Raw genomic sequence first — 16,866 nt, forward strand, 5'->3', positions numbered from 1 at the left:
GTCATAATACTGGCTTGTCCTCTTCATAGCTGGCCTCTGATATTGTAAAGTACTGGGTCCAGATGCGTAGATAGTGAATCAGCTCATAATTTTGTTATAGGCAAGAGAAAACTAGAATGGACAAGTAGGGCCGGGGGCCTGCTTAAGTGTCCGTTCCATACCACACCCAACATACCCACGCACACCCGTGATTGGTTTATTTACATAGTGCCCATTCCTATAGGTACACACTAGGATCTGAAACAATTGGCTCGGCTGGTTCGCATGGCCGCTTGTGAACCCGACTCCGTGCGCGGCCGAAGTTAGTACAAAACAGATATTATATAACTTCCTGTCACATGCTTGCAGCTCAGGGAGGCCCATGCTGCTGCCTGGGTGTTTAAGGTGGGCTGTGGGTCTCTTCAGGTCAAATACTATTGGTATGGGGTGTGTTGTAACAGGTCTTCCTCTCCAAGTGATGACACTGATGATGCATTCCAACACAAGCTGTGGCTTGGAACCATTGTCTCTCTGTCTTCCTGTATTTCTGACCATTTTTTTGAAATTGTTAGTCCTGTGGCATTGTAAACTAGAGGCTTTATTTTTCTCGTTGCAAGAATTAAATATATGAAGAGCTGGCAACTGTATGTTTTAAATACAGTAGTTTTCAAAATATATCATATAATCGTCTTTAAGATGCTTTACAAAAACATGAACAACACATCGAAACATTAAAAAAGCACAACAATAATATAGCAGAACCAATGAACTGTACAACTTCAGATTCCAGCAGAAGTAAAACTTGATTACTGTAAACAACAACAACAACAACAACCCTGGGTGAAAGAGACTGCTTAAACTGGCACTTGAATACTAGTAATGCACTAGGTTTAACTGCTAAAGGGGAAGGCACTTTGAAAAGGGCCTCAGTAGAAGATCTCAGTTCCTAGGAAAAATAAAAGGGGGGGGGGTTCAGATACTCTGATCCTATATCTTTTGTGGCTGAGGTTAAAAGAAACAAAAAAAAAACCATACACAGAATCTTAAAGATCAGGTTGAGAGCTCGAAGACACTTCAAGATGTCAGGGCTTGACTGTAACAACATTGACACCTTCCACCTCAATATCTAATCAATATCAGTTTCTAAATTAGTGTTGGTCATTGTGCTACCATAGATGTGGAAGTAGATATGATTTAGTAAAGCAATAGCACTTTTCATACAGCAGCATCTAAAATTAGCAAAATGTTGTGGAATGAAAAATAATAAGGGATCGATGCCAAGTAATGCATAATATGTTTTTGATTGTGAGACTAATATTCTTAATCCAGGAAGGATGTTTTGTGAAAGGTGTATGTGTGCCATTCATTGAGTAAGATTGAATCTCAGGCCACTCATGTTAGTGGCAGCTTGAGGCCAGCATTCAAACTCCAGCATTAGAAAAGGATGTGTATTTTGTGGCTATGTTTTGCTCAACTTTAAACTAATACCAGATGAGTATCATCAGTAGGTTATAACATCAGCTGTCATTTTTTTTGTGTGGTTTGAATCACTGTCACAGATTTTCTTCATATAGTTCAACTGCATTTTCACTTTTTATAAAAGTTCTTATGTGAGCCAGTGAAGTCTAAAACAGGCAGGCTAAATGACTTTAAAGCTAATCGAGACAACTGAGGACATTCATGACATTCCAAAGTCAAGTTTTACTACCAAATCACAGGAGACATCATGGCACATCATAACAACTAGCTAAAAGTGTACATTCAGAGACTCAGGTGTGAATTCTGATCTTCCCATAAAATCTTCTGAAATATTCAAATCCAGTCATCAGCCATTTGGATCCAGTCACCAGCCATTTCCAGGCTGGCAAATATAGAATTGTGCTAAACAATGGCTTTCCTTTGCACAGAGCTATTATTTACCAATTTTATTCTCCTGTGGCATAAGAACATAAGCAGAACCCTGCTGAATCAGACTGGTGGTCCATCTAGTTCATCCTCATGTTTCACCCAGTGGTCAGCCACATGCCCTGGAGGGCCAATAAACAGAGCATAGAGGTCAAGGTCTTCCCTTGATGTTGCCTCCTAGAACTGGTATTCATAGGTTTGTTTCCTTTAAATATTGAGGTTTCCTTTTACGTTCATGGTCATTGATGGATCTACCCTCCACAAATCTGTCCAATCCCCTTTTAAAGCCATCTATGATATTAGCCATCTTTATGTCCACTGGCAGTGAATCCCACAATTTAATAACTCTTTGAATAAATAAGTATTTCCTTTTGTCTGTCCTGAATCCATTGCCTATAAACTTCATTGGGTACCTCCAAGTATCATGGGAGAGCGAGAAAAAAGTTATATCTGCTTTTTCCACCCCATGAATCATTTTCTAAATGTCTATCATGGTCCCCATTTTAGCAGCCCCAAATGCCGCCATGATGCTGCACTTGGGGGATGGGAAACCCCAGGCCAGGAATATCTGGTGGGGTCCCCCGTGGGAAGGCAGAGTTGGTGAGATCTCCCCCCCCCCTTGCATCCACAGAAATGTTAGGTGGGATCTAAGCCTTTGAGAAATATTTTGTGGCACCTCATCAAACCTTGAATATCTTTCAATATTCCATGTCTGTTTCTGAAAGTGTCTTTTTCTGAAACATTGGGAGACTACTTTCCTAGCTTTAACAATTCCTTACCAAATCCGTATATTAAAAACTTCCCAAAGATGTTGGGAACTACCTTTTATCCATTTATTTCTAAACAAGTAATACCTTTTAGGCTACTGTTTCAAAAATCAATATAGTCTGTTTCTGAAACATTGGGAGACTACTTTCCTAGCTTTAACAAGTCCTTACCAAATCTGTATATTAAAAACTTCCCAAAGAGTACCTTTCATCCATTTATTTCTAAACAAGTAATACTTTTTAGGCTACTGTTTCAAAAATCAATATATCAAATTCTCATAATAGCCAAAGCTGTAGATGCTTAAATCCAAAGGCTGGAGCAATCAACTGATGAGACGGATTTTTCTACAGTCCCAAACGCAGGTTTGGAGAAGTATCTGAAATCTTTAAAAAAAAAAACACACCAAACATTTTTAGGGGCTAAGCCTCCCTCCCAAATTAACAGAAGCAACACCTGTCGATTAAATAAGTTAATGCCCCCTGTGGCAATTGTGGGAATTGCAAGGCAACCTTAACAATATTGCTGGTCTTCAAAGCTTGGTTTCAGTCACTAAAAGGCACAGGGAGAGATAGGGCCCTTTTCAAGGGTTGTTTTGGCCTTTGAGGGAGGTCTTGTCAGGGCCAGGCCCTGCAGCAACCAATGGGTTATCCCTTAATTTCCACTCTGGCCCAAGGTCACCCAGGGAGGTTTTATGACAACCATGCACTCCTAGCCAACCTACCTCACAGGAAATGTTGCCAGCCTTCAGGTGGAGCCTGGAGATCTCTCAAAATTACAACTGGTCTTCAGACTACAGAGATTAGATCCTCAAGAGGAAATGGCTGTTTTGGAAAGTGGACTGCATGGCACTAGGCCCTGCTGAAGTCTGCCCCCTTATCTCCCCAGAATCCACCATCAAATATTCAGGGATTTCCAAAACCAGAGCTGGCAATCCTACTCACAGGGTTCTTGTGAAGGTAAAATGGAGGGGAGGAGAATGTAAGCTGCTTTGGGTCCCCATTGTGGAGAAATTTGGAGTCTAAATGAAGTAAATATAGTAGATGGAGAGTAGATGAAGAGCAGATAAAAGGTAGGTAAGTAGGTTGGTGGGTGGGAAGGAGAGAAGGAAGCAGGGAAAGATGAGGATATCAGGGATGCCAGGAGGAGAGAAAAAGGAAGTAGTGTGAGGAGGTGTAATGGGAATAACCACTCAATTGAGCCTATGGGAACAGGGTTGCCAGGTCTTACATTGCCTGTAGTGGGGGAATTTGGGGGGCATTCCGGGGTGGGCAGGGACATTGCACAGGAAACTCTCTAGTATTTGGGCAAACTTTGTGGTTTTTTCAGCCACAAAACCATAGAGTTTGCCCAAATACCAGAGCATCCCCGTGCCACATCCCCGGTGCAATGACATCACTTTCAGGTGATGTCATCATGTTGAAGACATTGTGCAGAGATGTCTCTGTTTGGGGGTGGGGCTCCTACTGCTGGCCAGCTGCCCGGCAGGGGGCTGAAGCATTGAAGACTGGGGGTTCCCCAGCACCACTGGGGGAATGGCAACCCTATATGAGAGTGCTGCTCCACCATGCAATTGCCTTTCAGAGGGAGGATGGAATGTTGGAGGGAAACACAATGGCAACTGAACTCAGGTCTGCCTAAGTAGTAGTTAAGGAGAGGGCATAGTGCCCAGTCACGAGTCCTATCTCTGGTGATGAGCAGACCTTGTACAGTTGAGTCTGACTTTTGGGGGAAAGCCTGGCAAGCTAATGTGAATAGCATCCTGTTTGTGTGAAAGGATCCAGTGCAGTGGCTAGTCAATGGAAGCCTGTTTGTACCTGAAAGCATTAAAGAGAATTCAAGCCATACTCTGAAGCCGTAACTAGTTCAATTTATGTGCCTCAGCCAGGTTTCTCCTTTGACTATCTGGAGGCCTGTGCCGCTGTTATGTAAAAACAATCTGTAAATAAATAAATCTTTATTTACATGTAACTCCTGCCTCAGGGATTCTGTGTTCTTGCTCCCCACAAAACTTTCCTCAAGGCAGCAAGCCCAAAGCCTTTGCACTTGCTATCTTAAGGATAGCTCGTAATTGGGGGGAGTGTTACAATTTAAAACAATCCCCTCAGTTATAAGAAAAGGCCTGTCACAGGTGGGGGATCTAGAGAAAAGTGAGGTTTCCCACCATGCATCTGGGACAGGCAGCGGACACTGCATAACAGGGCCATGGTTTTCCAGAGCAGTGGCTGCCAGGTGGAGGGAAAGCTGAAGATGGGGGGGGGACAAGTAGGGTGGTGGGTGGGAAGGAGAGAACAAAACAGGAAAAGGGAAGAGGCTATGTGGGCAGGGAAGGGAAAAATGAAATAGTGGGGGAGGGGGAATGAGAGCCCACCCCTGCAAATACTTGTTTACTTGTTAGATATTTGCTTCTGAATGCCAACAAACAAAGATTAATTCATTTACAAATTATTCACATTATGGTCGTAATGTAAGGGAAGGGGTGTTCTTGTCCACTCCCCCAAGTTTCAAGGGATGTTCTGCATATTCTATCCTCCCAATTATATTTAAAAAACCCACACATGCCTTCATCACCATAAGCACAGAATGTGCCAGGTGATCAAAATTGTGTCGCTCTAAGTCCCACACACTAAATAAAACCACAGTGTCTTTTTGAAACACCTTTTCTCCTCTCTTGTTTATTGACAGGTTTTTTTTAATTACAACACAATGAAATGATGCTAAGTACAGAATAGTATAAAAAGCCATTTTAACCCTTCCCTTGGTTAAGACACTTACAGCAGATGAGAACTGCCCCCACCCAATCCCCCTCCTTGAAAGAAAACAAGAAAATAAATATAAATTAATAAATAGAAAACAAAATCACTGCACAGCCCTTAACTCTTTGATTGCCAGGACATGAACCCCCCCAAAAAAGACAATTCTAGCATGTGACATTTTATTTTGTGGTTAATGGTTGCCACAGCAGTCAAAGGGTTATCATAGACTTGTAAACATAAGAACTTGGTTGAAAATGTTCCATCATGAGAATGATCTACCACAATGAGATTAATATCATGACCCCTTGACCTTTAATTATGCAGTGTTATAAGTAGTTAAATGATAATAGCTTGGTGAGCTGGTACATAGATTAATTAACCCATTCTTATTTAACAGTGCACTACGAGGCCTTGGTTTACTAATAAAATGAATGCATCTATAATAAAACACTGTTAAAGCCATTGATCAAGAGGAAAAAAAGTAACCAATGAAAAAATATCACTCTAAGCACCACAAATTTTTGCCTGATTATATCTGACAGTCATTATACATTTTAGCACCATTTAGTCGGCCTTGCTTTTGCACACAAACTTTGTGTTTGTCCAAAGAAACTACTTGAAAGAATAACATGTAATTCAGTTAGGAAATAATGACAGAATGCAGGGGGATCTGTACAGTAATATAAAGCAGAAAAAAAGTTGTAAAAGAAATTTGATTTAATTCTCCGGTTGTCTGTCTGCTCACATATGGCACTGTGACCCCAGCTCTAGGATGAAATGTGCATGAGTCCAAAGAGTGGAAAAGAGCCTACAGGCACATTTGTAATTTTGAAAATTCACATACTCTGCCCCCCCCCCCATCCCATCATAGCACCTGCCTATATTGTTCCTGACCCGGTATTCAGAATGCTGAGAATGCTTCCACAGGCTGCAAAACCCATTAGGATCCCATTCTGGCTTGCTAGTAGGGCTACATAGTTTCAGATGCCATGGTTCAAGAAGCAGAGGTTATGAGTCAAAATGTAAATGTGTGGTATGCAAGGAGGTCATAAAGGATCATCAGTCACAAGAAGGCCATGAGATGGGAAGCTGAATTTTAGTTGACTTATGTCACACTGGAACAGGCCATGCTCTTACTGGTGGCAGACACAGTGCCACTTACACATTTGATTAAGTTGTAATGAATGAAATGAGACTTGGACATGCTTTGAAGTATTGCACCGAGAGCCAATACACTGTTACCCTCTCAAGCTTTCATTTTATATAAATGAATGCACATCCCACTAAAACTAGAAAGAAGAAATTCCATTTGGGCATTGTGGTTCCTGATTGCATCCTGTGTCTATTGACCTAATTAGGCACATAAATATATGGAGACAGAGAAACACCTCATTGGGAGAATCAGTTGAGAAGAGAGGAAGTACTCAATCCTTTTCTGTCTGCAACTCCCCCCCATTATTTGTAAAGCCACTCCTGCCCCCCAGCTCCAAGCAGGCATTTGCGAGAATACACGGAGACAGAGAAACACGTCATTGGGAGAATCAGTTGAGAAGAAAGGAAGTACTCAATCCTTTTCTGTCTGCCATTCCCCCCCGATTATTTGTAAAGCCGCTCCTGCCCCTCAGCTCCAAGCAGGCATTTGCGAGAATACATGCATGCTTTGGGGCTTAAGGTGGGGGGAGAGGAGACTCATTTGATACACAGAAATGTAGAATGGTTATGCATCTTCTTTGGCTACTTCTATACTTTTGAAGTTGCTGCTTCCTAAGGCAACTTTTATTTTAAACAAGAAACAGCCACTGAGATTTCGTTATGTGTTTAAGGTTTGGTTAGCTCTTAAAGGTGGAGGAAAGCAGGCATATTCCAATCAAAGACAAGTCGCAGAAGACAAATGTGTCAGACATGAGGGAGGAAAACGTGTTTCTGCAATAAGTAGTGGAAACTAATGAGGAAAGGTAAGGAGACAGTCATGGAATAAACTAGAAAAAAACGCAACCAAATTGCAACGAACCTCAAATAACTGACTCTGTAGAATTCACCCACATTATTAGAAATAGAGAGAGAGCAAAAAACCTGGAGCTAAACCGGCATTTCATGTAGGAGAATGGGTAGTGTAAAAAGTCCTTTATGAAGCTTATAGGAAAACATGCCCAGATCTCCTGAAAAATCTCAACTCCCACTATCATGGAAATAAAAGAAATAGCTACCACCATCAGATGACTCAGCCACAACAGGAAACAGATCGGTCACATACACATATCTTCTCCCCCATAATATTCTGTCAATAACCAAAGGACAGCAATCTTCTCTGCAGTACTTCAAAATGTCCTGACCTCAGTGCTTATGCTAAAGTGATTTCTATGCTGGGTGACGAAAGCTTTGCGAGTTACGAAGTTAAAGGAAGCCCTCAAACATTACCATGGGGACTATCTCCAAAGCAGAAAACATTGGGGAAGCTGACCAGGAGTGGATGAGCAGTTAATACTTTCTACTACAAAATGCTGAAAAAAATGCAAAATAATGTTAATAGGGCTGGAACCCAGCTTTCTGTAAAATGCCATAATACCACAAATATGTATGGTACTTCTTTTACCAATACTCTTAAGGGAAATAGTTAAGCCCAAGCCTCCTGACTCAAAAATGGTATCTGGTTATGCAATTTAGGTATCAATGGCTGGTTGAGATTTAAAGCCAATTACCAGTCTTACAGGTGGCTTGAAAGGTACAAATTATGTACTAAACAAAATTATGAACAAGATCACCTGTTGCTTCTCCAGGGTTCTGAAGATACTGAGCAAGTTAACAGTGTTAACAAGAGATGGGCATAGGAGAAATGTGCACGCACAGCACTGTTTTTTGAGTGTGTATGCAATCCTATTATACAGTCACAAAGGTTGCAAGAAATAAAGCCAGATTTCCAGTTTACAAATGTGAGGAGGAGATTCCTACTGAACTTAGAATCACAGAGGTGGAAGGGGCCATACAGGCCATCTAGTCCAACCCCCTGCTCAATGCAGGATCAGCCTAGAGCATCCCTGACAAGTGTTTGTCCAGTTGCTGCTTAACTTCAAAATCAGGTATGTCTTCCAGTTTAAGTGCTTTGTAGATGCCTTCCCAAACTCTACATAGCACACTGGAGATTATATTATGCACTTCAGCCAGGGGTCATTTCCTGCAGGAGCGCACAGGAGCGGAGCTCCAGCAGCAAAGAGCCCAGGGGGCGGGCACATGCAACAAGCCCCACCCCCTGCTCCCAGCAGCCCTCAGTCAGAGCAAGAAGCAGCCAGGTAAGTTGCAGAGCCCCCCAGCCCAAAACAGTCCAGTGGCACCTTTAAGACCAAGTTTTATTCAGGTACAAAGCTCTCCCTCCTCTTTGTCTAATGAAAGGGCAATTTATTTGAATATAACATTTCTGCATCTGTTACTAAATACGAATGTCAGTATAGTAGCTTGGAAGCTTCTGTGCAAAACCAACAGCTTTGGAATCTTTTAAAGCAGCATTTACTTCAAGGGGAGATGGGAATAAATGTGCATGAGTTTAGGTCTGGATGAATAAAGTTGTACACCATGTTTTCAGGGGTTTAGTCTTCTAACCCGAAATAAATTTGTTAGGCAATGAACATTAGCGCAATTGTATTTAACAAAGCGGGTTGTAGCCATCCAGCTTCATCCTGGTACTGCTTTTCTCACTTGAGTCAGTTAACCACAGGTTACAACTAAGAGAAACAACCGAGTCACCTTTGGTGGAGAACACAGATATTTCTTTAAGAATTAAATGCCACTATTCCTCTGAGAGCTACTGGGAGAAAAGAATCAGACATGTGAGTCTGCTAGCAAGTCCCCTCTCCATGATCTATTTCATTCATTTACCTCTGCAGGAAGCTGAACTCTACACACATTTCCTGGTATCATGATGTTTCAACTGCTTTCTGGCTTCCTTTCCTAATTGAGAGGGTGTTCCGTCGGTAATCTGATTTATATGGTTCCTGAATGAAAGCCAGGCCGTATCAAAATTCCTGAGGAAAGCACAATTTAAGAATGGAGCAAATTGCTGCTGTTCAGATTCAGAATGGTTTGTGGAGGTACAAAGCTTGACCACAGACTTAGATCACCTTCTCTGATGACAAAAAGGAATGCCATCCATGGCACAGTCAGCCCCAGCAGGCAGTTTTTTACTCCTACATCTGAATGTTCATTAGTAGGCAGAAATCTATCTTACAAAACAGGGCTTTTTCAGGCAATTACAAAATGGAGTTTCCTTGGTTTCACAAGATCATTTTGTAGTAAGTACTTAAATGCATAATGGCTAGAGCCCAAAGGCTGTGTGTTAATGGCTTATCTGCAGGTTTTTTCTTGATGGCCACATTGATTTTGCAGTCTTGCTTGGGGTTGCTTTTGCTGGGTAAGACAGGAGACACTTCTAGGAACTGCTCAAAGGGCAGGAAGGCTGTTACTGGCAGCTTATATCTCTGTTAAAGTGTCTGCAGATTTAATCCATGGATGCTGACCCCATTTTAGACCTGAACTTGGCCATTTAAAAATGAAGCAAAGGTCCAGTCCTCCTGATTGAGCCTGTAGTGCAGCGGAATCAGGAAGTCTTGTTTTTCTCCCTTTGACTTTTCAAGTTTCAAAACAGCTTTCCATGGCATTTTGTAATGACTCTAAAATGGTGTTGGCATCCATGGGTTAGAACCATGGATGCTGTAACTCTAGTTCAGCCCTCTGTCTCATAGTTATCCAAGAACATGTAATTGTATGTCCAAATTTACTTTACTTCTAGGCCTACATGTAACTACTTGCTGGGCTGATTCCTCTTATTGGATCACTGCTGACCATGGGGTGATAGTCATTCACTACTGAAGAACCATAAGGGGAAAGATGGCAGCTATTTGTCTCCAATTAAATGTATCCCATTCTTTGTTCAAGTCTGAAGAAAGGTACTTCTATAATATATAATTTCTTCCATTTGATCACTAAAAAATTCAGGACACAGAAAAGGCATATGGGACTCAGTGAACATTGTCTTTGCATGCAGGGAAAGAAGTATTTTGCTTGTGCTTAAATATGGCCCATTGTTATGGCTAACATTTTTATGCTGCTGTTAGGTTGAACTGACTCCTCATTGGTCATTTACAAAGGCAAAAGGCATCAGAATCTACAGCTAGAATCTATACTGGCCAGAAGAGCAATTTTCAAAACAGACAAAGCTTTTATCTGTACCGACTGCACCAAGTGTATTAATATGTTACTTGTGGCCGTTCTGATGTCTAACTGCAACTTACTGCAATTTAGACATCAAGAGTCTACATGAATGTACTAGATCCTTACTAGAATCCTTTTTAGTATTTAGAAACTGAAACAAAGAAATTCAAAATAAAATTATGCCTGTGGTGGTACTACCTGCAGTCCTCAAATACAGGAGTTTGAATTGTCAAAATCATGACAGCAGAGATAATAGTCTGAATAGCACAAACAATATTACTAAGCTGCAACCCAATGAACACTGAATTGGAAGTCCTATTAAACTCAAAGGTACTCACTTCCAAGTAAATAGTCATAGGTTTGGACTGCATGAGAGTGTTCAGAAGCTAGATAGATCAAGAGTGAAGCAATATACATTATGCTGGATCACAGATCTAGTATATTCAAGTGAGACTACAGTGACGTCAGCAGTCTGGTAATCGCCTCTAGAATAGTGCAAGATATGGGGATTCTCAACACTAAATTTCACTGTACTGGTGTGTTATACATACTTTTGTCCTGTATTTAATGCTGCTTAAAATCACTTTCCAACCACAAAAAATGTTAGTAGGAAATTACAGAATACATATTAAATTCATGGAGATTGGAAAAGGCTCCTTCAGAGCAAGATCATATTCTTTCCTTTATAGCCTATCAAGTAAATGGTTACAAAAGTATTTACTTAAGTTTCTTATATTTTTCCTCTGATAAATGGATAGCTCAAAGATTTTCCCCTTCAATTATGGCAAACAATATTGTGCTATTCATCAATTTACACAACGTGCTATAACTGTCTTGATAGACTGTAACACATAGATAACATCTGTATTGTTGCATTGCACTAATTCCCAGTGTGGACTATGACCGCATGAATAATGATGCGTCTATTAAAAATGGAACCTAGCCTTATAGGTTTATTGTCCGCACTCTCCCATTCAGGCATCTGAAAAAGTAGGCTCTTGCTACAATAAATTTGTCAGCTTTTCAGGAGCCACAGGCCTTGGTCTCGTTTGTATTAAAAACATTGTAAAATATACTGCTGCAGACAAGTACCATCTCTTGATTCAGTACTCATTTTCACCCCTTTTTTTAAAATGCTGAAGCCACAGAACCTGTTCTGGCCTTCACCAAAGTTTATAATAATAAGCAGTCTTTTTAATAAATGTGTTCTACAGCTTGCAAATCAAGCACAAAATGGTTGTCTTCCCCCCCCCCCCGCATTGTGATTCAGGGTTGTTACTGTTTTAACTCACTACCTAAACTTATAAATCCACGCCTGTATTTTCTGAACACACATGCATGCTTCCATATCTAAGTCTTAACAAACGGGCAATAAATTCCTGTGGCAAAATTATCAAATGATCTCTCCATAAAATAAAATAAAAAAATAGAAAAGCCAACACAACTTTGACCCGCATGGCAAAAGCATGCCCAAACATTTTTTCCCAATTCACCCAATATATAATGCACTTTTAAATAGATCACTATTACGCATTCTCATGACAATGATGTACCTTATATCAAGCACTGCATATTATCTTACCTTCCCGCATAATTACTGCATATTAACTCCTCCAAATATAAGCATTTGTATTATTATTATTTTTTAAAAGAGCAACCAACAACATGCTCATCTCTTCGTTTTTGAAGAAATAATTATACTGAAAATGTAAGCTGCTATGAGACAGACTTTGAAAGGGAAGTGAGATTGTCAAGTGAATGGTAAAAAAATGAAACCAATGGCAGGTACTTTGGTAAGGCATATGCTACAGCAAAGGCCCCAAAAAACTGGCGAAGGTTGATATTCACATGTGTCTGCTGGCATTTCCAGAAGAATTTTGGGAACATCTGAAAACTAAAAATATATTTTGCTCACTTTTCAGATAAACATTAAAATCGGTGAACTTTTAGGGGATAAACAAGACCCACCATTTCTACGTTTTTGGACACTCCCAACATTTGCTTGGGACTGGCAATATTCACATATGAATGTTGACATTCGCTAGAGTTTGAACTCACATGGTAACAATTAACTATATCAGCCATGGTAAAAAACAAACAAACTCACAAACAATAGAGGTCAACCAACTTTGCCATAGCTTTATAGTTGTCCAAAAACAATGCATGAACAAAGAGACAGATCTTTGTTTGCCTAGAGCAGACTGTCATTGCCTGAAACAAAAGCATAGCCACCTTGTGGTTTTGCAGGCCTTGGTGTTTACAGAGAAGGAAGTTCTTACTGCTCACAGAGCTCTGTGTCTGCAGCTGTAGTAAACTGCTGTATGCCTGCAACAGCAACTGAAATAGATATCAGGGTAATGCAATGGTCTCACAGTAGTGCAACCTGAAGCATACAGTATATAATACCTTGAAGACAGCTTTAAAATTCCACCCGCATTGCATATGTGCTATAAAGCAATCCCCTTTCTTCTCATTTTGTCATCCATCCATACATCTGTTTATGTTCAAAGAAACAAAATTTCAGTGCTGTATAGCATGCCTCATCTGATTATAAAACAAACCCTCAGTTTTAAACTAAACAAAACCCCAAATGATGTTTAATTGAATAAAAAGGCATACTAATCTTCATGCTATGCTCAATATAAATATAAATTCAAGGCAGTTGAGCTATTCATTACCAAAAAATAATACATATATATACTTACACTCTCTAAAAAATGATTCAGTAATGTGGATTAGGAAATCAGTAAGAAACTGTCTGAGTCTAGTATATAAAAAAACCTTTTATGTAAAAGGTAAAAACCTTTTATGTAAAAGCCAATTATGGCTTTTTTCAAGTATTTTATTTTTTGTTTGCTTCAGAATGTTTATTATGAGTTATTTGTGGGAAGGACTGATTTTGTGCAGAAAATTGCACTGAAAAGAAATTAATTTCCACTGCAGTTCATTTTTAGAGTGTGCATGTATACATAGCAACTGTTTCATCTAGCTATCCCCTGTAAATACCGGGCATATTTAATGGAAAGTCCTTCTATGTTTCCCAATGGAATAAACGGCCACTGGCCGAGAACGTTGATGCCTCTTCATTTCCTTGGTGCTTCCCAGAATATTGTACCCACCATCCTCCCATAACAAAACAGGTGAATGTTTGGACGATATACAACAGGCCTCTCTTTTTTATTATTATCATTATTATTTTTGAAAGAAGCCCAGTCCCAATCCAAATGGATCAGCAACACCAGATTTCCCTTTGAGCTTGTGCCAGTTTGCAAGTTAAAGGTCAAAGAGCAAAGACATCAAATAATACATGGTAAGGAGATTCAGACAGCAAAGGTTTTTCTTTTCCACAGAAGACAATGTTTAACTTGGTAATGACAGTCAACAGATCAATAAAGTTCAAGGCAAGCTGTTCATTGTTTCAAAAGCTAACCCACCAGGAATCCTAGCTTTCATAAGAAGCCAGGGATCTGACTTGTGGGGTTCATTCTTTCAGAACACCTTTAATAAGTTCACAGCTCAGTGACTGTAAAAAGCCTGTGACTGCAAGATGCAGCTCCTAAAATCAATAAAAGAGGTCTGTCAGTTGCTGACTTTTCTCTAGGAAAAAAACATTGATACACAACCTGCTCTGCAGGTCACATGAAAATGACAATACTGCTGTTAGCACAAAATTACACAGGATGACATAATGCTTTGGTGGTCCCTTGGTTCTGTCAGCAATTTAATGCACAGTTAAATGCCACATATCTTGTTGACCCTTTGAGAACTAAGGCAAGCACCCAATTGGCATCACATTACAAAAAAACCACAACCATGTAACAAGGCTGTTGCTTTCCAGACTGTTCACCTGCATAAACCCATGTTTCAGGATCATGCAGAGTGGGTGGGGGGACTGTAATAAAATGTAAGGTAAACAGGCCTAAATTTAAGTAGTTAGTCCAGTTGGTGGGCAGGAAAATGCTACCCCTTGATGGGCTTTCCCGGTCACATCAAAAATCTCATGTCCTTGTTGCTTTTGGTCTAAAGATGAAGAACAATTTTTAAATGAGAGTTGAAAGTGTATAGAAGGAGCATTGCTTCTTATGGTGTACACATTTTCCCCCTGTTGTTGTTTTATCCTTGTTTCTGGTCAAGCAGGTTTCACTAAAAAACATGTGCAGTCCATTTGTTCCTTATGGGGAACATGGAATGTAAATATCACATGGGGGATACTGGTTCATTAGAGTTACCCCTACAGGATGATGAGAGGTGGGGCAGGACAGCTGGAAATGCTTGCATCATCTAGTATCCCAGATGGTACAATATCCTGAGCTGAGTGGTCAAAACTGTAGTCAGGTGAATTTTGAGTTCTACAAATCTCCATATTATTAATTAAAATAACACCAATTAACAAACAAGTACATGGTTTGTTTCTGTTATATTATCATCAATAGTGCAAGCAATTAAAATTGCACTTTATTTTAGTGTTATTGTAATTGTGTGGTGGAACAATCCACTTTCTAACATCTGAACTTGGGCTATTATCTGTCCTGTAAACCTGCTTATCTTGCTGACTGCCAACACGTTTCATGATGATACTGTGCAATTTTATACTGAAATGTGGCAGCCCACATTAGACTATAGGCAGCCATTGGAAGCAGTAGAGAGAAGGGTAATAGTGAAGCTGAGAAGGAGGGAGAGTAGTATCTGTGGGTCTCTTATGGTTTGGAGAACAGGGTCTTACCTGTAATAACAGGAGATTAGCATTAGAAACCAGGATCAGTTTAAGTTGAGGTGTTCTGCACTATTGCTGTGTGGATCTATAAATTCAGTCAGTCAGTGATAGCAGACTTTGAAAACTGATCCTATAGTTCTCAAAGGGTCACCTGTTACATAAACCCAACATTAGCATTATGCTTCTCTGTAACATTAAGTGTCACTTTAGTTCACTGCAATCTACTTCAAACTCTTGGTACTTTCTGCTCTGGTTTTAAAATAAATGTTCCTGACAGACCTATGGAAGGCCTGGGGCTGTTGGCCTGGTACAGCTCAGGAGGAAAAAAAAGACTAGAAAGGATGAAACAGGAAACGAGCAAAAAAAGATAAACCAATCAATAAAAAGATACTATCTGAATATAGTATAATTAATATAAATGTGTTAAAACATTGAGAACGTAGCTCAGAACAACTGTATAAAACACAAAATGAATGTATCATTAAGGCTGTTACTATATTGCAGATATTTTGGCCCCTTGTTTGTTGGAAAATGGCTGTCCAGACAGTCTGAAATCCTGTGTGTCACCCTTGTCTCCCACTTGACAAAAAGAAAAAGGAAAAAAATTATCTGTAGGAGTATAGGATTATATCCACAGCTGACAGAAAGTAATCCTCTTTGGAGACAAAGCTGTTTTGGGTCTTCACACTTCCTGAAAAGTTCCATTGTGATTGTTGTGTTATAGTTGCTGTGTTGTTGTTGTTTTTAAAAAAACTGATTACATTTTTTTCTTTTTTTAAAACCTCACACAAAACTCGTTTCAAAGGGGAGCAGGCTTTAAAGCAGACACCCCCCTCCCCAAGAGACACCGGAGGTTCCTCTTTTCGTGTTGTCATATTTCCTCTTCTTTAGTGAAAATCCTGATAGTTTGCATTGGGTATCGAGCGTGCAGAGGAAAGGCTAGAACCGAATGACAAAGAAAGACAAAGGACTGGAGGAACGGCAGATACTGTGTATGATGGAAGCTTCCCACTGGAGTGAACTCTCACTCATGTGCAGGGCAGGCAGCCCCCCCGGGTTTTAAAGATCAGCCCTGGTCGAGGCGGACAGATGCCTGCTCCTAGCTAGGAAACCACATAACAGCTCTTGTGTTGAATCTCAAGTTACCACAAACTCCTGGGAGAGAGAAAAAAAATACCCCTACATCACACCCATTCTTGCATAGAGCGTTTGCAGTACAGTATGTGGCGGGGTGTTCCTTTCCTCTTGAATTGGAACACAGTGTAAACCAAGACAAGGAGGCACAAGGCCAGAATGCAAGGAATGACAATGGCTATGGCTTTCACAGTGCTGGCTGTGTTGTCCAGTTTGATGACAATGTCTACGTCATCTTGAGGGCTGTGTCGGTCTTTGTCCCGGTCTGCTGGTCCATCACAACCCATAAAGTCCTTGAGGATGGATCTGGGATAGCCAGATTCTACTCTGAGCACTTGGTTATTGAATTTCCAGTATTCCTTGCCTTTGTAGAAATATGTGAAGCCTGAGGGGAGAAAAAACATAATGATG

The 16,866-nt window shown here is 40.3% G+C and overlaps 1 protein-coding gene across 1 annotated transcript in view; it reads right to left on the reverse strand.

The window, feature by feature from the left end:
* Nucleotides 1-16,505: 16,505 nt before the first annotated feature.
* MMP16 (matrix metallopeptidase 16) overlaps nt 16,506-16,866 on the reverse strand; it is a 274,400-nt gene continuing 274,039 nt past the window's right edge. Inside the window, exon 10 of the mRNA XM_015415474.1 lies at nt 16,506-16,840. Coding sequence (XP_015270960.1) covers nt 16,506-16,840 — 335 coding nt within the window. The remainder of the gene's footprint in view (nt 16,841-16,866) is intronic.

The sequence above is a fragment of the Gekko japonicus genome, unplaced genomic scaffold (assembly GCF_001447785.1).
Source record: "Gekko japonicus isolate JY-2015 unplaced genomic scaffold, Gekko_japonicus_V1.1 scaffold1427, whole genome shotgun sequence".
Taxonomy (NCBI): domain Eukaryota; kingdom Metazoa; phylum Chordata; class Lepidosauria; order Squamata; family Gekkonidae; genus Gekko; species Gekko japonicus.